Source organism: Rana temporaria, chromosome 5 (assembly GCF_905171775.1).
Source record: "Rana temporaria chromosome 5, aRanTem1.1, whole genome shotgun sequence".
Classification (NCBI taxonomy): domain Eukaryota; kingdom Metazoa; phylum Chordata; class Amphibia; order Anura; family Ranidae; genus Rana; species Rana temporaria.
Window position 1 is genome coordinate 328,692,523 of NC_053493.1, and position 27,327 is coordinate 328,719,849.

General features: G+C 41.4%; 1 protein-coding gene across 7 annotated transcripts in view; it reads right to left on the bottom strand.

Annotated features, from left to right (window-relative positions):
* ASPH (aspartate beta-hydroxylase) overlaps positions 1-27,327 on the bottom strand; it is a 253,502-nt gene that overhangs the window by 88,547 nt on the left and 137,628 nt on the right. For all 7 annotated transcript variants that reach the window (XM_040354262.1, XM_040354261.1, XM_040354260.1 and 4 more), the window contains one exon: positions 14,484-14,516. In XM_040354262.1, the coding sequence (XP_040210196.1) occupies positions 14,484-14,516 (33 nt within the window). The remainder of the gene's footprint in view (positions 1-14,483; positions 14,517-27,327) is intronic.

Consider the following 27,327-nt stretch of genomic DNA (forward strand, 5'->3'; position numbering starts at 1 on the left):
TTCTTTGCCGACAGATTTCTGTTAAAAGTGAATATATCTTTGAGGCTGTTAAATGCACACAAAAATAGCATCTTACTATTTTAAAACATAGTTATATTGACCTGTATGTGTTATATCTTCTAGCGCTATAGTAAACCGACACATCATAAACTCACTATTTCCTGCACATAGAATTTATCAAACTGGCAGCACAAAACAAAGGCACACATTGCTATTGCTGGTTTCTTTTGTCATGCATAACTTCTTAATTAACATCTTGTCTAATTAAGATAATTAAAGGAACCACTAAAGAAGGAAACAATGCTCTTTTATTTTGATTCATTATTTGTGACCCAATTAGAAAATGTTTGCAAAAGCTAATAATTCAATGTAATTAAATATTGATTTTTTTTCAGCAGCAGATTAAACAAGCACATGCTAATTTCTTGATTACTAGTAATTCCACATTTTATCTAGAATTATGTAAATAGCTAACTGCTGATGTGTAATTAAGTGTTTAGTAGATGAAGGCTGCCATGGTGAAGCCCCCCTTTTATAAAATGCATTAGTGAGAAACATTTTATAATCACACCTATTACCCTTTCAGGAGAAAAGGAGTAACCGGTACAGGAGTTTAAAGTGACCAGAAGGTTAATACTGACTAACGTTCATCCTTTATTGATCTTTGGCATCTAACTGCACCACTAGCTCTACTCCCTGTGGTTGCTAGGGATCTCGATTAAAAAAAGCCCTCTCTCTAAGCCCAACTCTCTCTGGAACATGAAACAAGATGGGGATGCACATCACAGAATCCTATGTCAAGAGGCTGAATTGCCACAAAAGGACTGCGTGAAAAGACAGATATATCTGTTAATTTGGCATAGTGCCCCATAATACCGGTTGCAGAAATTTTACAATAAATATTAAAGGTTTCAAAGTATCTTGACTTAAAAAATATGTAAACACAACATTTCCTATTTCTGATATGTGCCTGCTGTATCCTGTACTTGTATGAAAAAGTCTCCAGTTCTCTTTGTATTGCTTCCTTTGTGTGAAATCCCTGGTGTTCCTGCAAGTTCCTCTGCTTTCCTATCAAAAAACTGACCATGCTAGGCACAAGGGCACATTGTGGTCAGTTCTCTAAGATCCAGGAAGGGATCACCGCTCCAGGAAATGGCACTCTCCTCAAGGTGGAAGCATCAGGTGCAGGCTAAGCATATAACAATTAGAAGAGGGAAGGTCGGGACAGCGGCACTCCAATAAAAGCGCATTTATTGTGCAAAATAACAAAAGTACAGACCACAACAGGGTACAAGCTAAAAAAAACTGACGCGTTTCACACTCTGAACAGTGCTTAGTCATAGCTATACTAATGGTATATGGTATGACTAAGCACTGTTGAGAGTGTGAAACGTGTCAGATTTTTATCCGGCACCCTGCTGTGGTCTGTACTTTTGCTATTTTGCACAATAAAGGCATTTTTTTTTTGGAGTGCGGCTTTCCAGACCTTTCCTCTTCTAAGTGGTTAGTTCTCCAGCTGTACTGGCAACTCAGCCTGCTCTCCTGCAATGATCAGACTTGTCCTGGCATGGCCCCCTGCACAGCCAATCACTGGAAAGACCACTGTGCTGTTGCCCCCCCCCCCCCCCCGCTCTCTGAGCTTCTTATGCAGCTGGGAACATATTTATAAAAAAAATAGGGGGAAGGTATTTATGTTTTATATATCTATAGACAAATGTTTCATGCCTTTCCTTTCTTTTCTTGAATATTTTACAAGAGGAGGGTTATTTTACAAGGTGATAGTTTACATATATATGTATAAATAAAAAGCACAATAAAATTGGATTTTTGACTTGCCATTAAAATCTGTTCCGTGTGCGGTCAAAAGGGTTATAGCCGGAGCTTGGAAGAAGCCCTCTGCTGTTCCTTTGCTATGGTGAAGAGCACCGATACTGATCTTATGATCAATGAGAAAATGTATTTTAAACTATTCTCACTCTAAATTCCTTAAAGTATGGTCTTTCCACTTTGCACCCGAGCTGTCCTGTCACTTCCCCCTCCTGCAGGACTCCCCCCTCCCGCCTTTATTTCTTTCTATCTTGACCCTTATTTCCTTGTCTCTTTTCTCTTTGCTTCTTTTTGCAGACTGTGCCTAGGGCCGCCCTTGGTCTCCTTTCCTTTAAGGGGGCCCCTGGATCCTTGGATTTAGGGCCTACCGCTTGTCGACAAGGGGCCACCATTGCTACATCTCAAATCCTCTTTTTTTGTATCTCTCTGCTGAATGTTTATCCCAACCTGTGCCAGTTGTATCCATTGGACCAGTACATGCATTACCCTCTGCTGCAATATAGTGCAACTGCATCTAGGACCCAGTTAGTCGGCCCTTATTCTCTGGTGATTTATAGGGACCTTTGGGTTATCCCATAAGGTCGCCCAGTAGACAGCTAGAACCTATAAAAGTTATTTGATTGTTATACTCACTGAAATACACCCCTGCACGGGTAAACGTTTGTCAAGATGTTACTTATTTCAATAAAAATGATTGTACCAGAAAATCTGTTTCTTGGTGTACAGTGCGGGAAACAGGCTTTTTATTCAATTTGACTGTATTCTACTGTATGCAACTACTTTCAGGCAATTGAACACTGGCAAGAGAATCTGCTGGAGCATCCCCCTATATAACAAATTCCACTCCCAGCTAGCTTCAGGTTTGTAGCAAGCAAGAGTGAGATAAGGAGAGGGGAGGGACCTCTGTCCTATACGGTTTGCCAAACAAGGATTTTACTGGTAGATCAAATATTCTACTTTTGTAGTCATACAGCATGGGACACATGTTATTAAAGCCCGAAGCTCACTGGGCATGTATAACCAGCGCAGAAGACTCTAGCATTGCATGTGGGCACACATGCACCCTGTCAAACTCTATAAAGGGCTCTGGCCTCTCTGGCAGGACTTTTAATATATATAAACACCACTTCCTCTTGTGCCAAATTGGTGCAATGAGAATCACTAGAATGCCTACCTACCAATCCTACAGAGCAAGTAAGGGAAAATATGGAAAGGTGGGAAGGCATAGATCAGGTTCAACTGATCCCTTGGCATCATCAGAGTGTTCACTGCAAAAACCTGAGGGTCCCTGGACCAGGTCACATTAACATTAATTTTGTTATCGAATCTGAAAACTATCAGAACCACATCCAGTGTCCCTTACTTGTGGCAAAAGTGCTGGAAACATCTCTGGAAGGAGAGCACATCCCCTTGATCCATACAGTGACAACTGAGAAAGTCTGCATGCCAATTTTCTGTGCCTTGGATGTTGACAGCTGACAGGGCCAAAACAAAGCTCTGCCCAAAAGAGAATCAAGTCCATTTCCTTTAGACTTATGATGCTTACTTTATGGTTGATGTAGGTCATTGTAAACACACTGTCCAACTGGATTCTCGTTGGGTGCCCTCGCAATAGTGGTGTTCAGTGTTAAAGAGAAAGCTGAATCACTCTGAACGCTGCAATGTTTATGGGAAGGCAAGCTTCCTGTGAGGACTACGTTGATTACATTTAGAGGGCACCCAGTACTGCTCTCCAGCCCAACAGTCTGGCTTCCATTGTGAGAACCAGCCATGTTTTTAGACGAAAGGCTACCCTGACTATAACACTGGGTTGCAAAAACACCACCTAGAGAAAGTCTGGCCTTGGTGGTCAGATATATGGGTTGGTCCAAGGGTCAATTCTGTGCCATGCTGCCAGAATGTTAAGTTGCAATAGTGTAGAGTTAAACAGGGCATACTTACGTTGCAAGAGGATTGTTTAAACCTGTAGGAACAAATTGGGTCTTTGATCCAAAAAAGGGCTGGACTCCTCATTTTGGCTTGAGAATCATAAAAAGGTTAGTAGGAACCTTAAAAGGGTTTTTCTTTTGATACAAGAGTAATGACCACTTGAGACAAGAGCTGTTGGAGAGCAGCAAGCAGATCTGCTCATCGTGATGGGGCCAGGGGACAAGTTTGAAGGCACAAAGCAAGGAGAAGGTGGAAATGGAAACTCCAGTTTGTAGTTCCTGAAATGACACTCCAAATGCAGATAACTGAGATTTTCTGAGACTAGAAGGCAAACAAAGCCAAGAAGATTTCCCCCTACTCTTAGTAAGGATGCCTCATCACTGTAAAAGGCTATGAAATCAGTCTTGGCTGGTTTTGAGGGCTATGTCTTCTTAGGAAAGTACGCTCCAGTGGTGTTGAAAGAGAGGGACAAAAGAAACCCTTCCTAACCTTAAACGTGGAAGTCCTACTGGTAGAGACGCTAGCTTTCTTCTGGGGGAGCAGAGTACGCTTTCCCCTGTGATCTCCCTGATGTGCTTATTCAAGGAGGGACCCAACAGGCATTCACCTTCAAAGGGTAACTGTTCAAGGTGTTTCTTGCATCGAAGCTCAACTGACCAGAGTTGACAGAGGCATTCATTCGGATGGAACAAGGATTTCAGGCCATAATTTTAGTTCAAACAATCATCTGAAATGCAGACATAACAGGAGCCAAGATCTTTTATTAGTGTCCAATATTGTAAATAACAGTCTCATTTATTAAGCAGAACACTTTTCAAAGAGGGGGTCCAGGGGGGGGGGTCCAGTGGATGGCAGTGAGGGCACTACATTTAAGGTTAGAGAGTCCAGAGTAGTTTATTTTCATTGGTGTGGCGCCCTCACTGCTATCTACAGCAATCATCTGACAGACTTCTTTAGAAGCAAGCGCAGTTTGCATGTTCCACTCATCTAAAAAAAAGGGCCACTATCTCCTTGCCTACTCAGGCTTTGAACATGGGATAATCCTTGACAAGGGGTGTGAGGGTATTGTTAAGACAGGAAATGGCTGGATCTACCACAGGGACCACCCACTTAAGAAAATAAAAATAAAAAATCTTCTCTGGGCCAGGCCAGTCTCCATACAGCACTGGCTATCAGCATGTGCCTGGAAAAGACTTGGCTGGTTTAGGTAATTTGAGGGACCCCATACTGGACATCTTGGGGCAAGTTGACTCGAGACTGCTCTAATACTTAGCAGGAATGTGCAGTAAATGTAGCATGGCAAGCTTTAGCTTGAACAAAACTTATCCCTGAATGGATAAACTACTACAACAATGGAGCTAAAAGGTGAGCCTTACCCTTTTTCCTTGTGCTCAAGATGCGCCAAACTTGTGGATTTCATCACCAGAGGGGTACTCAAATTCTGCAGTAGTAGAGAGGAAGGGGGAAGTACGTTGATGAACCCTGGCACTCCTCCCAGCCATGACCACCATGAAGGGTGGTCGATGGCTCCCACACTCCCTGAAGGGAGTTTGGAAAATGAGGACAACCTAGACTGAATGTTTTAAAGACTTCTACGCTCTACTCACCACGATAAATCCAGTAGGCAGGAGAAACAGGGGATATACCCCCTCTGCAGGGGTTTTCAGGGACAGGGTTCTGCCACTTGCTGACCATGGCCCTAGACCTGAAAGGCAACCTAAATCTAACTCCATGCATTGCACTACATGCCAATAGGAGTGCCCACAACAAGATCCAGTGTATGTAAACACTACAGGCCAGCCCTGTATCTTCTTCCAACTGGTGGGGTCTGGGTATGATCCCCCAAGGATCTGCTAAGATGTCAACGAATTTTGGAGCTGCAGTAGGATACTTGAAACCTCCATATAAGAAGGTAAGCTTTTTCAGTAGAGAGGAGGTCCATCACCTAAGGACACTAGCAAAAAAGGAGGATAGTTGGGAGTGGGAGGGGTTACACGGTGGAGTTCTCTGCAGCCTGGCCAATCACCTGAAGGTAGCTGCATATAACATAGCTGCAATGATTTAAGAGCCTGCGTCATGTACTGTATGACTGGGAAAACTTGTCACTTACTGTTTTTTTTTTTTTTTAAGCTGAACCCTGGAATAAGCACATTTTGTCCAAACACAGTAGGTATGTCCTGGAAAATGTCCTACTGGACAAAACTCTTTTGGGGGGAATATTTGGTATGGATGTCTCTTCGCTGAGTGATTCCAGGTCGTCTGCTGATATCCATGCAAGTTTTTACCTGTTTTTTATTTGGATAATACTTGAATCAAACATATTACACTATGGAAATCCATCTCTGCTCCTGGTGAGCTTTATTTATCCTTAGTGGGAGTCCTCAAGGTGTAAGTGGAGATGCATCGCTGCTACGCTTCCAGAGGGATTTCCACATATGTCAAGCCGCACATACTGCTATCACGGCAGCCATTATTTTTGGCAAGTTTGAACTTTACCTGAAGGTGGTGGATATCTATCCGGACACGTTTATATACTGTACCTGCATTCACCAGAGTGACTACACCAGACTACATATTTTTCAATTTTTTTTGTTCACACACAAATTTTTTGGACTTTATGGAATGTATTTGTTGCTTAAATTCATTATTACTGTGATTTATTGATCAGTTATTATTTTTTTGGCGCTGCACTTGATATAACAGTAGGTATGTGTGTTCTTACTTTGATCTTGATGTGCTTTTTGTATTTCTTGCACATCTGTGCAGTAATCCATAATAAAAATGTGTCTCTGTGTAGAAACCTCCTGTGATGCAGATCAGTCACTGCTGCTCTTTCTCCTTGTACAGGGTGACTGGTCTCGTCTCCACCCCTTATGTAGTTTTCTGCAGGTAGCCTGCATTGAGTGGGCTTGTTGGATCTTTCCCAAAGGGCTTTCCATATATAGTAAATTAACATCACTTTCTGTCCTCAAAACGCTTACAATCTAAGGTCCCTATGTCACATTTTCATACTAGGGCCAATTTAGACAGGAGCCAATTAACCTACCAGCATGTCTTGGAGTGTCGGAGTAAACTCCAGTACCTGAAAGAAACACACACGGCACAGGGAGAACGTCCAAACTTTGGTGCTGCCCTTAAGGTATAAGCTAATAACTGGGTTTACAAAGGTGTTTGGTGCATACAAGGTGGATTTATATCCTTTTAGGAATATATTTTAATTAAAGTTTTTTTGCCCAGCGTTTAGCAATAAAAATTATTCATTGACTGAACTGTGTACCGAATGAAAATGTCAAGATCATGGAGAAAAACCTCAGAACAGAAGCTCAAGAGGAATGAATTGCTGTACACTAAAAACTGGCAAAAAAATTCAAAGGAAAGATCGGGGAGAGAGGTAGCAGGAGCTGGAATATGTTACATGTTCCACTCAAAATACAATTCGCACATGCAACATGGTCCAAATATAAACTTTACTAAAAAAGTCAAAAATCTTCACACCAAAAATTTGTGAATATTTACTTTAATTATACAATAGTCTTAAAAGCCAATTCATTTGCTCATGACTGGGTAGTTAAAGTGAACAGGAATTGGCTTTTCATATGATTGGATAACCAGTGAATATTCCCACACATTTTTGTGCTACAATTCCCAACTATTTTAGAAAATCAGTCCAAAACTCCAACAACTGCATCCAATACACATATTAGTATGGCCAGTCTAATAAAACCTGTTTTGTGATTTACACTGTGGGATTGATTTACTAACACTGGAGACTTCAAAATCTGGTGCAGCTCTGCATAGAAAACGATTCAGTCACCAGGGTTTTTTCTTGTCTTGTTTTTGTCAAAACTTAACTGAACAAGTTATAGTTAGAAGCGGATTGGCTACCATACACAGTTGCACCAGATTTTGCACTCTTTATTTTTAGTAAGACAATCCCTGTGTGTTTCTACAAATTACTGCAATTTTTTTAACCACTTAACGACCGCCCACTGTATATATACGTCCTGTTTTTAAAGATGGATATCTTGGTAACGGCAGCAGCTGCTGCCACAACCGAGGTATCCATCTCTTCAGTGAGCGGTCCTGTCAACGATAACGGCTGTCTCTGCGGCGGATTCGCCGCGAGATCGCCGTTATCGGTGGCGGGAGAGGCCCCCCTCCCGCCATGCCCTCCGCCGCTTACCGGAGCCGTCGGTAGCGGTGGAGGCGATCGGGTCCTGCTGCCTGCTGTGTGGGGATGCGAGTAACGGGCCCCCACCCGTCCCCATAGCATTGCTGGGCGGAAGCGACGTCAAAACGTCAGTCCCGCCCATGCGTCTTAAAGAGACAGTTTTTTGTTGTCATTTGAAAAAATGACAACATTTCAATTTTTTTTTTTTTTTTTTGCATTTAAGTCTAAATATGAGATCTGAGGTCTTTTTTTGACCCCAGATCTCATATTTAAGAGGACCTGTCATGCTGTTTTCGATTACAAGGGATGTTTACATGCCTTGTAATAGGAATAAAAGTGATACATTTTTTTTTTATTTCAGTGTAAAAAATTATAAAATAAATAAAAATAAAACTTTTTTTTAAAGCGCCCCGACGAGCTCACGCGCAGAAGCATACGCGAGTAGCACCCGCATATAAAAACGGTGTTCAAATCACACAGTGCGCCACGCTTGGGATGTCCTTTAGTGACTTGCAAAGTTGAAAACGCCGTGAACGGTATATGATGCTGTTTTTTGCACTCTAATATGCATGCTGCCATTTTATCTTTGTACTGTAAGTCATCCACAATATGTTTGTTCTTTCTTTGTAAATGTATTAGATACACTCCGGCTCCACACAGACTTCGGCCCCTGAAGAAGGGAATACCCGAAACGCGTAGGGGCCCTGTATTCACTCTGTGGATTGTTTTTCAAACTTTGTACCTGTGTTATCTGTTTTTGAACATATTACCTTGTGTAATCCCCTTTTTTCCATTTGACAAATAAAATTATTTTATATTCAATATATTATTTCTACCTCAATCACTGTTGCCTTTAAAGCCCCACTTCGGGGGACTCCTCGCTTTTCCTTGTACAACAGGGGTGTTGGCAACCACATAAGATCATATATCCAAGATGTTCCATTTATACAAAACCACACAAGTGAGGTATCGCCGCGATCGTTAGAGTGAGAGCAATAATTCAAGCCCTAGACCTCCTCTGTAGCTCAAAAAATGCAACCTATAGAATTTTTTAAACGTCGCCTATCGAGATTTTTAAGGGTAAAAGTTTGACGCCATGCCATGAGCGGGCGCAATTTTTAAGCATGACATGTTGGGTATCATTTTACTCGGCGTAACATTATCTTTCACAATGTATAAAAAAATTGGGCCAAATTTATTGTTGTCTTATTTTTTAATTAAAAAAAAAATGTTTCCAAAAAAAGTGCGCTTGTAAGACCGCTGCGCAAATACGGTGTGACAAAAAGTATTGCAATGACCGCCATTTTATTCTCTAGGATGTTAGAAAAAAAATATATATAATGTTTGGGGGTTTGAAGTAATTTTCTAGCAAAAAAAAACTGTTTTAGTCCTGTAAACACCAAATCTAAAAAACACCTTCTGTCCTTAAGTGGTTAAAAGATTTAATTCCATAATATTAGCCATAATCCTGGAACATCTACACCCTCTGAGTTTTGTTCTCATATTAATGTGTAAAATAATAAATTATAAAATTGAATAGGAATCAAATACCATACTATGTATGTATGTATATATATATATATATATATATATATATATATATATATATATATATATATATATATATATATATATATATATATATATATATATATATATATATATATATATATATATATATATATATATATATATATATATATATATATATATTAAACTTCAGATACATCCTTCCACAGTATAAGCTGCAGGCATATTAGAGGCACCTGAAGTCTGCATCATTATAGAGCCTCGTGGAGGGAGCATTTTGATATCTTAATTACTGGCGCCATCTGCTGCATATGTCAAGAATCAGTTTTTGAATTCTTTACTCGCTTTACAGCAAAAAAAAAAAAAATATTTAAATCCGTAAACAAAAAAATGGTGTCCGACTTCGGGGATTTCTCGGGATTCAGAGTGAATTGAGAGAAATCCATTATCTATCCCATAGATCAGTCGCCGAATCTTCAAATTCATTCAGACTCTAGATTGTTAGTGGCCACCTCGTTTAGATATCTGGGTGTTGTGGTCCAGTTGCCACTATCCCTGTATATTGCCAATAATATGGGCCCTGTGCTACTTCAGCTGGAGTCTCAGACTAAACAGTGGAAAGACCTACCTCTAGATCTGATGGGACGGGCTAATGTTTTAAAGATATACCTACCTAAACTACTGTATGTCCTAGCTAACGCCCCGTGCAAAATTCCTAAGTCCTTGACTCGATCTGTATAACATTCCTCTGGAATGGTAAGGCCCCTAGAGTAGCACTGGAAACACTTAGACTACCGTCTCACCTGGCAGGACTGGCTTTCCCTGATTTCTACCTCTATTACCAAGCCTCCCAACTGGTGAATGTTCACGATTGGTTACACCCTGACTCAAACAATGTGTGCACTACTACTGAAGGGGCTATGGTTACGTTGTTCGAGACACTACACAACATTATCTATCGTGGACGCACCCCCCCTGGACCGGGACTGACTGTGCTGCAAACCTCGCTGTCCCTGTTTAAAACAGTGACTCTCAAACACGCCCCGGGTTCCTGGGCGACATCTCCAAACAATCCACTATGGTTCAATTCATCACTTCCGGAATTTAATACTCTACCTGACCCTCAGAGATGGATATCTAGAGGGATCAAATACCTATGCCACCTATATACCCCAAAAGGCTTTAAATCCTTTGCCCAGTTGAGAGACGAATTTACCCTTCCCCCCAACTATTTGTTCTTTTACTATCAGCTTAGACACACTGCGCGAGCCCAGTTCGGCTCCTTGGACAGTCCACTTGCGATTCCTGACCTAGAAAAACGTTTGCGTTCCCCAGACCGAACAAAACTCATCTCTACCTAATACTTAGCTTTGACTGTGAACTCCAACCCTAGATTTAAGGCATCGCAAAGCAAGTGGGAATCTTTAGACATTACCATGACGGAGGACGACTGGTCTGAGTTCTGTGACACTTTGAAGGCTTCTGTTATAGCCTCCAGAGACAGGGTGATCCAACTAAAAAATTTTCATCAATCTCACTTGACCCTGGCTAGGATGCACAGAATGGGCATACTGGCCTCGGCGGATTGTTTCCGTGGATGTCGTCAGGTGGCTGATTTTATCCACTGCTTCTGGAATTGTCCCATTATACGGGACTTCTGGAGAAGTATAGGACCCTTTCTCTCCTCTGCTCTGGGGCTCCCCAATATACTGGACCCAAAGAACTGTCTGTTGGGGGTCTTTGGTGACCTCGCCGTTCCCTCTCAGGTCAAAAAATTGCTCTGAATCCTGTACTTCTATGCTAAGAAGTCCATCCTATTGACCTGGAAGGGGGCAGCGACCCCGACAAGGGGCCTATGGTTGAAACTGGTCAATGACGCCCTCCCGCTTTATAAGCTCACCATTGAGATTAGAAAAATAAATAAGTCATTCCATAAGATTTGGGGCAGGTGGCTGGCTAGCCCCCTGACCCTATCTTCTATCCAGCAATGAAAAGTAGAACGGATAACGTAGCCTACTTCTACTAAAATGCCTTCAGTACGTAATCTCACAAAGTGTTAATAATGCCCTTACATTTTGATGTGTGTAGCTTTCTATTCTGACTTGTGATCCATATATATGTACTGTTGACACTGGTATAGAATGATTCAGGAGCAAACTGTTTGTTGTATGTTCTGTGATGTTTTTTTCTCCTCTTTTCTTTTTTGTGTTTGGTAATGTTTTGTTGTTTCATGTGCAAAACTCAATAAAAAAAAAAAAAATTATATATATATATATATATATATATATATATATATATATATATATATATATATATATATATATATATATATATATATATATATCCTGGAAAATTGTATAATTAGGACAGTGTAGCTACAAATACTGCAATGAAAGAACACTTACCTGTCTAGGGATCCCGTGCCATCTGCACTCAAGACAGTTCTTTGGGTCCCCGGTCCCAACATCTTTAGTGTGGGAAGCTGGCTGTGACCCTTTGCGGCTTCACAGCTCGCTTTCCACTGTGAAAGCGCGAGTCGTGCTTCGTGAACAGTCTGCAGCCTTCTGGGACCTGTGCCGTGTCCCAGAAGGTTGAAGGCAAAGGGATGGGAGACTGAACTTCCACTTGGATCACCTAGGAGATTCAAGCAGAAGTAGGAGCGGTTGCATATCAAAACCAGGTACACCCCCCCCCCCCCCCCCCCCGACACAAGAAAATTTCTAAAAGGTGGTATTTAGGGGCAGAAAAGCAGAACTTAGCGGAACTTCAACCAAAATGCTATGTGCTTTTAATTGGAAAACAATGTATGAAACATATAACACTTTACCTAAACTTTGATGTACTAAAATTATCTGTTGCTTTTGTTTTGTCCCTTGCACTTTGTTTGTCGTTTTAAAATCCACTGCACAGCATATGTCCGAGTAAAGAATGTACCATCATTAGGGTAGTGGAAACCATTGTAGGAGGAAGTAGTACACAATTTTATGGGGTTGTTTTTAAGACAATTCCAAAACAGAACTCCTCCTGTTTCACGCAAACCAGAAAAGTCACCAGCGTCTACTTGGACACCCCCACCCATTCTGGGGAAAACTATCATCCCGAGCTCCAAAGTCAAAAGTCTTGGAGTCATTTTTGACTCCTGTATGACAATGGACGCACAAATAGGGTCAGTAGTCAGCGGATCCCATTATCTGCTGCGCCTACTACGCAGACTCATTCCCTTTATTCCGAAAGAGTACATTGCAGTCGGGTTGGGAACAATCAATTCCAGACTTGACTATGCAAATGCCCTCTACCTAGGACTCCCCAAATACCAAATCACTCGTCTGCAAGCCGTTCAAAATACGGCCGCTCGATTAGTGATCGGAAAAAAAACATGGGAATCAATCTCACCTTCGTTGAGATCCCTTCATTGGTTACCAGTAAAAGATAGAATCACTTTCAAGGCACTTTGCCTAACACATAAGTGTATTCAAGGCAACGCCCCCCAATATCTATGCGAAAAAATAAAAGCCCATAACCCAAATCGCATTCTGCGATCCACAAATCAAAACCTACTCCAAATACCCAAAGCCAGATACAAGTCCAAAGGAGATCGAAGATTTGCAGTCCAGGGACCTCGGCTGTGGAATGCGTTGCCAACTACCATCCGACTGGAGTCGGACTACTTGGCCTTCAGGAGAAAGATTAAAACCCATCTCTTCTGAGGTTGAGGAGCTTCCTTACCCTGGGAATGGAAACAGCGCCCAGAGGCGATTCAGTTCGCATGTGTTGCGCTCTACAAGTTTTTCACTCACTCACAATTGGAGCATTTCATAATTTTTTTTTAACAGATATAGACAGAACCTGAGACTGCTATTTATGTAACCTGTCATCTGTTAGAAGGTTGGTTGTGCTTTGTATTATTTCACTGGTATGTTGAGAGACCTAAATTCCACCTATAATCCATTTCTAATAAACAGAACCATACCCCCGATTATAGTCACCACCGTCTTCCAGCGATGTGGCTATTAAAATCCGTCATCTTCTCCCCAGGTGCCATTTTTCCGGCCTCTTGATTGGCCCGCGAGAGGTGTCATTCCCACATATGCGCACAGAAGTCATTAATTCCGGCACACAGTGAGAAGCGAATGCATACTGAGCTGTGCATGTGCAGCTCAGTGTACATTCAGTAGAAATGCAAGCAGGCAGATAGGTTTATATTATATTATTGAAGAACAGATATAGCATACCTCTCACTGCAAGAAACCGTTGCTTGCTCGCAATTGTCAAAAGTTAGGTTTAGTCCTGCTAAAGTCAAGTGGTTGGCTAAGAAAGGCCTACTGGGCTTTTCCATCTACCGGTAGAACACCGGTCCCTAAACACTGGGGGTCCACATCTTTTCCTAGCATCTATGGACACTGAATGATTGACTCAGGAGTGTGCCGCAAGGTAACCCCCCTGGGAGACTTCTCTTAGGGGGTTATCTGATGCGGGGAGGAGCCGCAAGAGCCACAGAGGGACCTCAGAAGTCAGTTTTCAGGGCCACTCTGTACAAAACGAGCTGCACAGTGGAGGTAAGTATGACATGTTTGTTATTAAAAAAAAAAAAAAAAAAAAACATCATTTAGTATCGCGTGTAAAGGCAGGGGTCCCAATACTTTTGACAATATAGTGTGTATGTGGAAACGACTTGCAGAAAGTCTATATTTGCATAGGTTTCTCTTCAGGATTCCCTGTGCATGGCATTTTCTGTATAGGTTCACTTTGAAGCCACTAAGAATACAATCATGCCCAATTACCAAAGCATAGGGCAATGCACAAACAATAGCCCATATCAACCAATTCTCATCAGTCTGTCAAAACGGGATTCCAATTGGCAGCACCATCTTAAATAAGTCCCTAGGTTTGTATCTTAATAAATAGGTTTCTAGGTGTGTGTAAATATAGCGGCGTGAGGTAAATTGCATTGCTGGTTTCGGACACAAATGTTGACTTAAGTGAAAAATAGTGAAACATAGAAAATACTTTATGCATGAGGTAATACCTTTCTCCTTTTTTTGAGAGGATGATTCATCCCCTGTGAAAAAACAAAACAAAAAACATACATTTTAACTAACATATGCATCAAAAGAGTGAGAGAGCAAATAGACTTGCGATTTATATAGCACAAGGTTTTATGGGCTTAACAGACATTACACATTACTAACCCGCTTCTGAGGGGGAAATGGACAGGATATGATTTTATGTTTCACTAAATGACCTTCATAGCCAAGCTTAGCTTACCCTTTATATTATAAAATAACAAGGTCACGGAAATGTACTTTAGATAAACTTCCATACAGGACTGCTATTAAACACCTCACATTTATCTAGGTGTAAATTTCTACTCAGAATTGTAAATGTTAGGAGGTAATCAAAATTCCCATCCATCAGGAATATGCGCCACATCCAGGACCTCAGCAATAAATCCTGTTTCCATATTTTTGTTGTGAAACATGGGATTGGACAACAACATTTTTGCATACATGGCCCTGAACCTGTATAGAACCCCTGTGGCTACCTGCATGCATTTCACAAAGTGCCCAAAAGCCAATGCCCAAAGCAACATTACAGGCTGTCCCCAAGGTATTGCCTACCTTGCACTAATCCGGTTTGCAATGCTTATATTGTTATAGTAAAAAGGCAGCGAAGAGTTGATTAACCACTTTAATACCGGGCACTTTCACCCCCTTCCTGCCCAGGCCAATTTTCAGCTTTCAGCACTGTCACACTTTGAATGCCAATTGCGTGGGCATGCAATATTGGACATTTTTATAAAAAAAATTCATACAAATAGAGCTTTATTTAGGTAGTATTGATTCACCATTGCGTTTGTTTGTTTTTTCTAAACAAAAAAAGACAGAAATTTTTGAAGAAAAAAAAAATGTTTTTTCTTAGTTTCTTTTCTAACATTTTGCAAATAAAATAATCTTTCATAAACTTAAGCCAAATTGCATACTGCTACATTTCTTTGGTGAACATAATCCAAATCAGTGCATATTATTTAGTCTGTAGGAAAGTTAGTGTCCACAAACTATGGTATACATATCTGAAAAATCAATCCGGATGTACTGACAATCTCATATCTTGAGGCCCAAAAATGTCAGCACAGTACAAATATTCCCCAAATGGCCCTTTTGGGAAGTTAATATTTAGTATTGCGGCATAGCAAGTTTTTTGATGTAATAGTTTTAGAAAATGAATGTTTATCTTTTTTTTTTTTTTTTACATACTGTCACCAGTGTAGTACAGCATCATCATATAACTGGTGTGGCAGTGATCAAAGATCATATGTTTAAAATACTTTATTATGCTTTTCTTTTTTTTTTTTTACATACTGTGAGCAGAGAAATAGTGTTACCATGGTAACACTACTACTCTGAGGAGGCGATTTATTTTTAGGTTCGGTTCACACTTGTGTGATGCGGGAACCAGCGCAATTCCAGTACGGATTCCCGCATCGCACCTGAATCGTTGGCAGTTCACACTGCCCTCTGCGAACCGCTGTGGCTGTCAATACAAAGTTAATGACATCTCCGGATGAGTTTGCAGATCGCAGTGCGAACTGTGAAATGGTGCAGGAACCAGATCGTATAGGTGTGAACACCCATACGATCAGATTCCAGTGCAGACCAAAAAAATTGTCCTGCACCATTTTGGTGCCAATGCGATGCAAATTCAGCCATACAAACTGTATGGCTGAATTTGCATCGCACAGACATCGCATGTGATCTGCACAGCAATGCGTTGTGAATCACATGCAATGTCTGGCATCGCACAAGTGTGAACCAAGCCTTACACCAGGGTTTGACAAATTAGCTTGGAATCTAGGAGCCAGCTAAAAAAGTTAGGAGCCAGAAAACGCACCCCGTCCCGACGAGCTTGCGCGCAGAAGCGAACACATACGTGAGCAGCGCCCGCATATGTAAACGGTGTTCAAACCATACATGTGAGGTATCGCCGCGATTGGTAGAGTGAGAGCAATAATTCTATCCCTAGACCTCCTCTGTAATTCAAAACATGCAAACTGTAGATTTTATTAAACGTCGCTTATGAAGATTTTAAAGGGTAAAAGTTTGTCGGCATTCCAGGAGCGGACGCAATTTTGAAGCGTGACATGTTGGGTATGAATTTACTCGGCGTAACATTATCTTTCATAATATTAAAAAAAAAATGGGGATAACTTTACTATTGTCTTATTTTTTAATTAAAAAAAGTGTAATTTTTCCCCAAAAAAGTGCGCTTGTAAGACCGCTGCGCAAATACGGCATGACAGAAAGTATTGCAACGATCGCCATTTTATTCTCTAGGGTGTTAGGATAAAAAATATATATAATGTTTGGGGGTTCTAATTAGAGGGAAGAAGATGGCAGTGAAAATAGTGAAAAATTACATTAGAATTGCTGTTTAACTTGTAATAGCAACGGCCACCACCAAATGGCGCCAGCTCACACAAGAAAGAGCTGGGGACTTCACAAAAAAAAGAAAATAGCTATTTCTAGTCGCCATGGCGACCGGGATTTGTCGAGCCCTGCCTTACACACTGATTGTTTACAACAGTGATCACCACAACTATAAGCAATAATTTTTTCTAAATATAATCCATTCATTATGTACTATTGTGATTAGGTATGATTGGCCACAGCTAATCACATAGTACAGATTGGCCGTGATTGGCTCTGATCACACACTGTGACCAATCACAGAGGTCAAAATAGTATGTATAGAAGCCATTCATTATGTAAAATTGTCACTTGATCTGCTTGGTCACAGCGATCAAATGGTAAGGTAGACAGCGGGCGACAGATTGTGCTGGAACGTGGACCGATTCTGGGAGGACGTCATATTACATCTACCCAGGATGGGAGAGCTCCAACTTGGTCATCATTTGTCTATAGGCTGGACAGAAAACGGTTAAAGAATTTAAAGTACATAAAAAACGTCTTCATCAGAGAGAAGAGGTCGATCACTTTAGAATGGCACCAAAATAATTAGGTATCACAGAGTGGGGGAAGGTTACAGGGGTACGCCTACGGGGCACCCCTTGCAAACTAAAAGCTTTGCAAGTGTCTAATCACCTGAAGGTAGCAGCCTATAATCCTCGAGTCCATGAATATCCAGCCTGTATCTTGTATTGTACCATTAAAAACACACAATTTATGAATGAATCACATTTTTCCCTCCAATTGTCACATAACCTAAACGCCTAAACCTAGGTTAAGCAAACCTAAAAAAAAAAATTAATTTTAAATTTGTGTGTCTTGCATATTTTCAATTGTTCAATTAGAGCTCATTAAACAATACATGTCATTCAATAAAAGGTGCCTCTTCCATTGGACAGTTTGCATCCACTTGCCCTGAGTGCACCCAGACAGTCTGTGCCTTTAAAGTGCAGTGCCCATCATCGGAATTTCCACATAATATATAAAAAATAAAATAAAATAAGTAGTGCTTTTTCGATGTTTCAGGACTATGATTGGCAAACACTGGGTGGTGGATTGAACTTGGATAGGAAGGTGTTGAAGCATGCATATTAGAGTGCAATGGATTTTCAGGGATCACAAGGTAGAGACTTCTATAGACTTACTTCATGTATGATCAGTTTACATGTTGTTTTAAGTAACAAAAAACACTTTTAGTGCCAGGCTTATATACCGGTTATCTTCTTTTGCCCCTAAAAACTTTCCTGTGGCTGGTAGCAGTTCTTTAGTTTCTTTGTACAATGAGCGGCACTATATTATTGTTTAACTATAACTGCATTTACTGTGGAAAAAATAAAAAAACATTCCATCAGTCTATGTTTATCGGTAGGAGATTCCGGCAAGTGGAACGTAAGGCGCCCCAGATCTAACGCTGTTGATATTTGTACTGATCCTTCAGCATTATTGCAAAGGTCGATTTTAAAAGTTTTGACTTTAATAAAAACAAATGTTATGGATTCACACTATGAAGGCCCATACACACGATCTGACTTTGACAACAAACTTCAAAATGACCAGGTTTTTCAGAAAATCCGACCGTGTGTACGCTCCATCGGACAAACTTTTTCGGTTTTCATCGGACAAATGTTCGCTCTGCAAACAAACTTTCCGGCAAACAAAAGTCCAATTGTCTGTACAGAAGTCCATACACGCATGCTCAGAACCAATTCAAGAGATCAACCAGCAATAGTAGAAGTTGCCCAAAGGGTGGCACTAAAGAGCAGAAAAACCACGTAGTACATTAATTACGTCACTATGTTCATGTTTGTTGGCTGAAAAAGTCCTGCCGTGTGTATGCATACCAAGTTCGCGGCCAACGCCCTTCGAACAAAAATCCACAGAAGTTTGTTTGAAGTCCGGTCAGGTGTATGAGGTTTGAAAATAATTTCTTCCATCCACCTATATGCGAGTATACCCAATGACCAGACCCACCTTGAAGGAGGAAAGATCATACAAGAGACCAGGGTCAACCTTGTTTGAATACGCTTCACCCCTGCAGGGGTACGTCTTTTTGTTGAGTGTGGAACCGATGGGTGAATTCCACACGTGCTCCCCTAACTCTTCACCAAAAAATATTGTTGGTCCAGGCACAAGACACTTTGGAAGTCACAATAGATTTCTTTAACTGTGATTTTTTGAAAACTTTTATACACACCTGTTTAAGGACTTACATTTTTTTGGACCTTTTTGCACAATAAGCACATAGAGCACTTTATTACCAGTTTGCATATGTGTATTTACAATTTATGAAATTTCCAATTTTTTAAGATTGCTTATGGTACATGATTTGTATTGAGCACTTGTAAGATTCACCACTAATATTGTCTGTGTGGTTTATGAGTTAAAGAGACCATACTCGCCACTAGATGGTTTATTGATTAAAGTGGAGGTTCACCCAAAAAATCTATTTTTAACATTAGATTGAGGCTAATTGTGCGAAGCGGGTGTTTTTTTTTTTTAAATCAATGCAGTACTTACCGTTTTAGAGATAGATGTTCTCCGCCGCTTCTGGGTATGATCTTCGGGACTGGGGGTTCCTATTTGATTGACAGCCTTCCGACGGTCGCATACAGCGCGTCACGAGTTCCCGAAAGTAGGCGAACGTCAGTGCGCAGGCACCGTATAGAGCCGCACCGACGTTCGGTGACGCGCTGTATGCGACCGTCGGAAGGCTGTCAAGCAAATAGGAACGCCCAGTTCTGAAGATCATACCCGGAAGCCACGGAGAACATCTCTCTAAAACGGTAAGTACTGCATTAATAATAATAAAAAAAAACACCCGATTCTGCTTCGCACAATTAGCCTCAATCTAATGTTAAGAATAAAAAATTTCGGGTGAACCCCCGCTTTAACCATTGCAACTTTTTCTACACAATCACTTTTCCCAGTTTAAAACAATTACTTACTAGATTTAGACAGCACCAATTTACCTTCCCTTTCCTTATTATTTTTCTTACCAACTCCACCTAATGGAGCTTTGGGGGTAGGCAGCGACCACACCAGTTTTACCACAGCACACAAAATAACATTTCAACCGAGGGTTTACATCTACTTTAGGGAGGAAAAGAGAACACGTCAAATGGAATTAACCAAACCTCTAACACTTACAAATTAACATCTGGTGGTAATGGAAAGCTTCAGGAGAAGATACTATTTTCAGTTCTGGCATGTGTCAGTGACTGTCCAACTCTGTTTTTCATGTAGTGTAACTGCTGTGCATTTTACATGCATTACCATTCATTTCTATGGAAGGTGCAATTTGCTGGTAACAGCAAGGGGGTTTCTTTATGCACTAAAACAAGGGTCTCCAAACTATGGCCCTCCATTTGTTCAGGAACTACAATTCCTATCATGCTTAGTCATGTCTGTGAATATCAGAGTTTTACAATACCTCATGGGACGCCTAGTTCCGCAACAGATGGATTTCCGTAGTTTGGAGATCCCTGCACTAAAATACAGAGATATGCATGTAGTGCAAGATGACATTTAGAATCAGACAACATATAGTACCTGACTTACTTTTCAGAACTCCCAAAAAAGTTTTAATAAAATGAACTTTTTGCTTCTTCAGGAGAAAGTGATAATGTACCTTACCAGCACTCCGTCACTCTTCTCTACACATTCAGCACTGAAATAACTGGTGTTGGAAACTTGGGGGAGCGGTGACACGGAGCGGTGACATCACTCCACTGGACAGGTCACCTAGCGGTTTCAGATATATCTCAGCACTTTCACAGGCGGACTCCATTCCTACGGAGTCCACCTGCTCCCGCCAGCTCAGCGGGAGATCAGTCCGCAGATCTCCGCTGAGCCGACGGATGACAAGCTCCTCTCTGCTCACTGAGCAGGGAGGGGCTTGTTGGGCACCGCTGTCTCCCTATGGAGCGATCTGATGGAAACGGACAGCATGTCCGTTTTCATCAGATCCTACCCGATCCGCATGGACGAATGGGGACATGCCCCCCATACGTCTGTTTTTAGCAAATCGGATAGGGTCGGATGTCAGCGGACATGTCTCCGCTGACATCCGACGCTCCATAGGATTGCATGGAGCGGCCGTTGCTTTTACTGGGCTCTCCCATTCCACCCAGGGCTGCTGTTAGAAATCACAGGGACACCATTCAGCCTACCTACCCCCCATAAATATCAAATGATATTTTGGCTAAAATGGCACAGCCACAAGATGCTATGCTTCGCTGTCATGGCAAAATATATATCCTCATGGAACAGAACCCATTCAAGTGAAGTGAATGGTGCTGCTCTGAAAGTACCCTGCAAGGCACACAGTTGCTGTGTGCCAGTATGGGGTTAAAGAAGGCAGTGAGAAGGAGATATGACCCAACAGCTGTTAAATGCTCGTTGAAGAGCGATTCAAATGCCAACTGCTCTTCAGAGAGTAAAGCACATCTGACTGAGCCCTTGTTTTGTTTTTAGAATTTCTTGTTTAACTGCTTTGTTGGGAGCCCTTTGGCAAAATATCAGGGATCTAAACAAACATACCCCTGCTGTCTCACATTTGGAACAGAGGACAGATTTATCAGTCCCTTTCTCTGCAGCCTCAGCTGCACTGGACAATCAATTAATGGGAAGTGCTCTGTGCCAAGAAGTTTCCTGTTCAGTCACAAACAGTTTACTACGCTTCAGTTGAAGGAGCTGCTCTGCATCCTGAAAAGGACCCCTGTGTGTGCCTGCAGCAGTCAGTGAATGAGGGGAAAAAGGAAGGCACAAAGAGTCACATGGGGGGGCCCCAAACAGCAGGGGGTGGATTTGCAGATACTAGAACCGATCCTCCTGCAGCACAGTCATAGGGAGAAATCAGTTGAAGCCATCAGTGCTGCAGGGGGATCCACAAGACTCACAAGTGTTTGCAATAAAGCAGTATAGCTGACCCTCCTGCTTTGCAGGTGCCTGGGCCCCCATTTTGTACCGATGGGGCTCGGGGCCCAGTACAGGAGGGCTGGCTGTACTGCCTTAGGAGCCCTAGATCCATCAGGGGACTCGGGACCAATGCATCCGATTGCATCAAACACACTGAAGAGTGGAAGGAATGCAGTCCCTTTCCCTCTTCTATGATGTCAGAAACCGGAAGTGATGAAGATGTTGTTTCCAGTTTTGGTCTATTTTTTTTATTTTTTTTTAAAGTGTATTTTGTGCGTGTACTCGAGAGAGGAGCCGGACTGCAGGAGTTGGGAGTAGGCAGGCCTCCCCCAGAGGCAATCTGCCACCTTTCTCCATGCCCCGGGTGGCAATGGCAGGTGTGTGAGGGGGTCCTCCCACACAGCCCGCCCTACCTGCTCCACTTTGAAGCCCAACGGGGCAGAGGGACTCCCTATAAGGGAGTGAGAGGATTAGCCCGCTCAACCAGCCCCGTTAGTCCTTCGCCTCTCTTTTTAGAGACCGCGTGGTCAAAGTGCGTGCATGTTAACCCAATTTCGAGTGCGTGTAAGTGTGGTAGTTTTTGTGGGAGGGAGGTGGGCGTACTAAGCGCAGGCTTACCTCGCATAGCACACCCACCGGGAGCCGGGCTGAGACCACCAAACTCAATTCACATGTAGCCGAGACCGGGATCCGAACCCCTAGCTGCAGAGGTGAATGGCTTGTCAGCGCAGTGCCAATCGCGTTGAGCCACCGCAGCTCCACGCAGTTTTGGTCTATTTGATTACAAGCCATTACCGACATATGAAATTGCCAGTAGAACCAATCTCAGGTTTAATTGATTGGCTGTTTTGGAGGGCAGAAGAGAAATCTAGGGTCGAATAGACCGCAGATCTCTCCATAAAGAGGACCTGTCATAACACATGCCATCAAAAGGGATGTTATAATAATTACGGTGGGTGTATGCTGAGGGTGCGTTGGCATCATCCCACAATGCAGGCATTGCAACTTGCTTACGTCATTCTGTGCTCTACGATGGGGTGGCACCACATGTCGATAGCCGCAGGGGACGCCGACTTATATTTAAGATGCCCAGGATAGCAGGCAGTGTGTAGCATACTGGCGCCTACAACCTCCCTGATTCTCAGCTATGGCCACCACTATTTTTGACTCCAGGTAAGATACAAGCGATTAGGTTATTTTACTTTTTTCTTGGCCCAATCACAGACCCTTAAACTCTGATAATATATTTTAGGTATACTAGAAGTCTATGAGCTATACTTTATCCATTTTTCAGGATTGGCAAGTCTGGGCCTCAGTAGTCGCTAGTTTCTCTCTCCCTCTCCTTCACCATGTGTGGTGTTGGGGGCCTCCTACGGTTGGTGACAGCTTTACATGGTTTTATGCTGTATGGCTTCTTTTTTATGCTTACTAGTGTCTATTTAACTGTAATTAATATACAACTGTATATATGTAAACATACAGTAGATATAAAAAGTCTACACACCCCTGGTATAATGTAAATAAAAATGAGACAAAGAAATAATTTCAGAACGTTTTCCACCTTTAATGTGACCTATAAACTGCAACTTAGTTGAGCAACAAACTGAAATGTTTTAGGTGGCGGGACGTAAAAATAAAATATGGTTGCATAAGTGTGCACAACCTTAAACTAATACTTTGTTGAAGCACCTTTTGATTTCAGCACTCAGTCTTTTGGGGTACGAGTATCAGCATGGCACATCTTGACTTGGCAATATTTGCCTACTCTTCTTGGCAAAAACACTCCAAATCTGTCAGATTGCGAGGGCATCTACTGTGCACAGCCCTCTTCAGATCACCCCACAAATTCAAATCGGATTTAGGTCTGGGCTATTTTAAAACTTTAATCTTCTTTCGGTGAACCCATTCCTTTGTTGATTTGAATGTATGCTTTGGGTCAATGTCATGCTGAAAGAGTTCCTCTTCATGTTTAGCTTGCTAGCAGAAGCCTGAAGGTTTTGTGCCAATATTGACTTGGTATTTGGAACTGTTCATAATTCCCTCTACCTTGACTAAGGCCTCTGTTCCATCTGAAGAAAAACGACCCTGAAGCATGATGCTGCCACCACCACCACGCTTCACTTTGGTGATGTGCAATGTTTTTGTGCCAAACATATCTTTTGGAATTTTGGCCAAAAAGTTCAACCTTGGTTTCATCAGACCATAACACATTTTCCCACATGCTGCTTTTGGGCTTTTGCAAAATTTAGCTGAGCTTGGGTGTTTCTTCTTAACAAAAGGCTTCCATCTTCCCCCTCTACCCCATAGTCCAGACATGTGAAGAATACGGGACATTGTTGTCACATGTACCACACAGCTAGTACTTGCCAGATATTCCTGCAGCTCCTTTAATGTTGCTGTAGGTTTCTTGGAAGCCTCCCCGACCAGTTTTCTTCTCGTCTTTTCATCAATTTTGGAGGGACGTCCAGTTCTTGGTAATGTCACCGTTGTGCCATATTTTCTTCACTTGATGACTGTATTCACTGTGTTCCATGGTATACCTAATGCCTTGGAATTTTTTTTGTACCCTTCTCCTGACTGATACCTTATAAAGATTAACAATGAGTTCCCTCTGATGCTTTGGAAGCCCTCTGTGGACCATGGCATTTACTGTAGGATGTGACTAAGAAAATGTCAGGAAAGGCCTACTAGAACAGCTGAACGTTATTTGGGGTTAATCGGAGGCACTTTAAAATGGCAGGTGTGTACCGACTCCTATTTAACATGAGTTTGAATGATTTCTTAATTCTGAACACAGCTTCATCCCCAGTTATAAGACGGTGTGCACACTTATGCAACCACATTTTATTTTTTTACTCCCCCCCCTTAAAATATTTCAGATCATTTTAAATTGAGCTTATAGGTCACATTAAAGGTGAAAAAAGTTCTGAAATGATTTAGCTTTGTCTTATTTTTTTTACATCACAGAAACCTGAAATTTTTAACGGGTGTGTAGACTTTTAATATTTACTGTATATCTGTATGGACTGTACACAGTATCTAGTAAAGTGGTCACCAGCTATATTTATGCACTATTGTCTGTGCTTTGACAAAAGATCCCAATATATTCCTAAGATGGCAGTGAAAAAGCTGCAATTCCTCCTTAGAAATATGACCTCGAGGGCTGGCAATGCTTTAACATTTTCGAAATACTAACCAGTCCATCCATCTGTTGCAAGGTAATCACAGGTCCTACTGAGAAGTTTTTGAATGATACTGTGCAGCTCAACATGACAAACTTTGTAAAAACAAATAGAAGAAATACAATGACACGGAAAACTGGTTTACTCTTCTGTATTTTATTTGAGACATAAATACAGAGGATTATTGAACATTATCTTGAAAATCCTATTTATGTTATCAAGGTTGGCACGCTTTCATAAAACACCAAGCTTTAAAAATCAGGAATGGAATAACTCCAAAGAAAAATCAACTCACAGCATGAGACATCCAAAAATCTACAATTCTTATCCCATATAAAAGGTCACAATATGTTTTTTCACCCAATAATCTGTCACAGAATCCGCTACACAATGCATTATTAGGCATTACTGTAAACCCCTTTTTTGTAAAAGATGGAAAATTATAAAATGAACTTTTTACTTCTTAGACCCCTACCACAAAATATGGCTCTGTTAAAAATATGTATTCGCATTCACAAAATAGATAATTTTTTGTTTTTTTCCTATTCTAAGACATAACAAAACAAAACAAAAAAAACTCACATCTTTGGAAAATTATTGCTTGTCCACTCTGCCCTGGAGTGACCACAGTAATAAAATGTTGTGCATATGGACTTGATCCTACAACTCTCTTTTCAAAACACCCCACTGGCCATGCTTTTAGGACATTACTTCAAAAAGTAGATAAAGATTCAGTCATTTTGGTCCATGCTGACAAGACAATCAGCAGCGGACAATTTACAGAAATTTGAAGTGGGCCTATACTCAAATGTGTCATTAAAAGGGTAGTCAAATTAGAAATGAACCTAGAAATATATTAAAAAAATAATTCCTCTACATGTTTTTAATTGGTATAACTGCACTGCATCATGCCCACCACTTCTTGTGTTGGTAATCGGGTGACACTGGAACACCCCCTATACAGAAAGGCTGATGCAAAAAATAATACAATAAAAAAAGTTGTTAGTACAAAACCAGTTTCTCTCAGCCACCAATCAGTCAAAATTCTAGGGCAGATTTAAACCCAACTGGCCACACAGAAAGCAAAAATAGGATATTGCACCTTACGGGATTAAGAAGGGCCAATCTTAAAGTCACAGGTTGCAGAAAAGAAAATTTGCTTTATTCCACCATCAACACAGACCGTGTTGATGCAGGAATCACTCCTGCCGAGTCATTGTCTTTTCCTTAAGGGGGGTGCTAGGAGAAGACCGTTATTATTGCTAGGCAAACAAAGGAAACTTTTTTTACTTTAGCATTGTTCACTTGATAGAATTCGCAGCTCAGATTGCTTCTAAATACCCTTTCATGCTAGATCCATAACCGGTAATCATAGTAAGAAATCACTCTACTGGGAAAATTACGGCTGCAGGTTCCCAGATATGCTGGTCACATAATCTTTGTCGAAGGGAAGGAACAGAAAATATAAACTCTGATCTTCCCTGCAGAGATTATACATGCATATGTCTTTGATATGAACAGTATTGAAGGATGCCTGGAGCAGCAATTTCCCCAGGAATTAACATTTCCCGTTACTCTTTATCCATCCTGGCAAGAAAAATACCACAGTCTTAACTTTTTTGAGTATAGGTCCAATATAGCAACATCATGTAAATAATAATGAGTAAACTATAGCACCCACACACACCTGATAACTACTGGCTCCCTATATCATACTTCTCACAATGTTATTGTATCCCAAACTTTGACTGGCGATAACCATGAAATGAAGATTGGCACTTCTTAATCCCGTAAGGTGTAATATCCTCTGCTTTCTGTGTGGCCAGTTGGGTTTAAATCTGCCCTAGACTTTTGAACCACCCAAATATGCTTCTCTAGCCGTATACGATAACACAAGTACAGCTCTGACCAAGCGCTCACCTAAAACTCACTTCTTCCAGAGGCGCCTTTACATGTTCCCCCTTTATTTTCATCCACATGTTCTCAGACATACAGGACAGGTTCTACTCTTCTGCCATCTAGTCCTATGCTGTCAATTATAGTCCCACCAGAAAACGCCTAACTACCTTAGACCAACAATGGGTGGACAGATGTTTGAAGGCTAGTTTCACAGTAATTTTACCACCCAATTTACATACCAATTTCGTGATGGTATAAGGCCCAAGGAAATATGGTGAATTGCCGATTTGAAAATATAATGGCTACCACTGGAACGCAGTTACATAACAGACCAATTCGCGGAATTCTCTCGATTTAGCACAAATATTGGCTGTCACGTAGACCATTGACAGGTGTGACAACTACATAA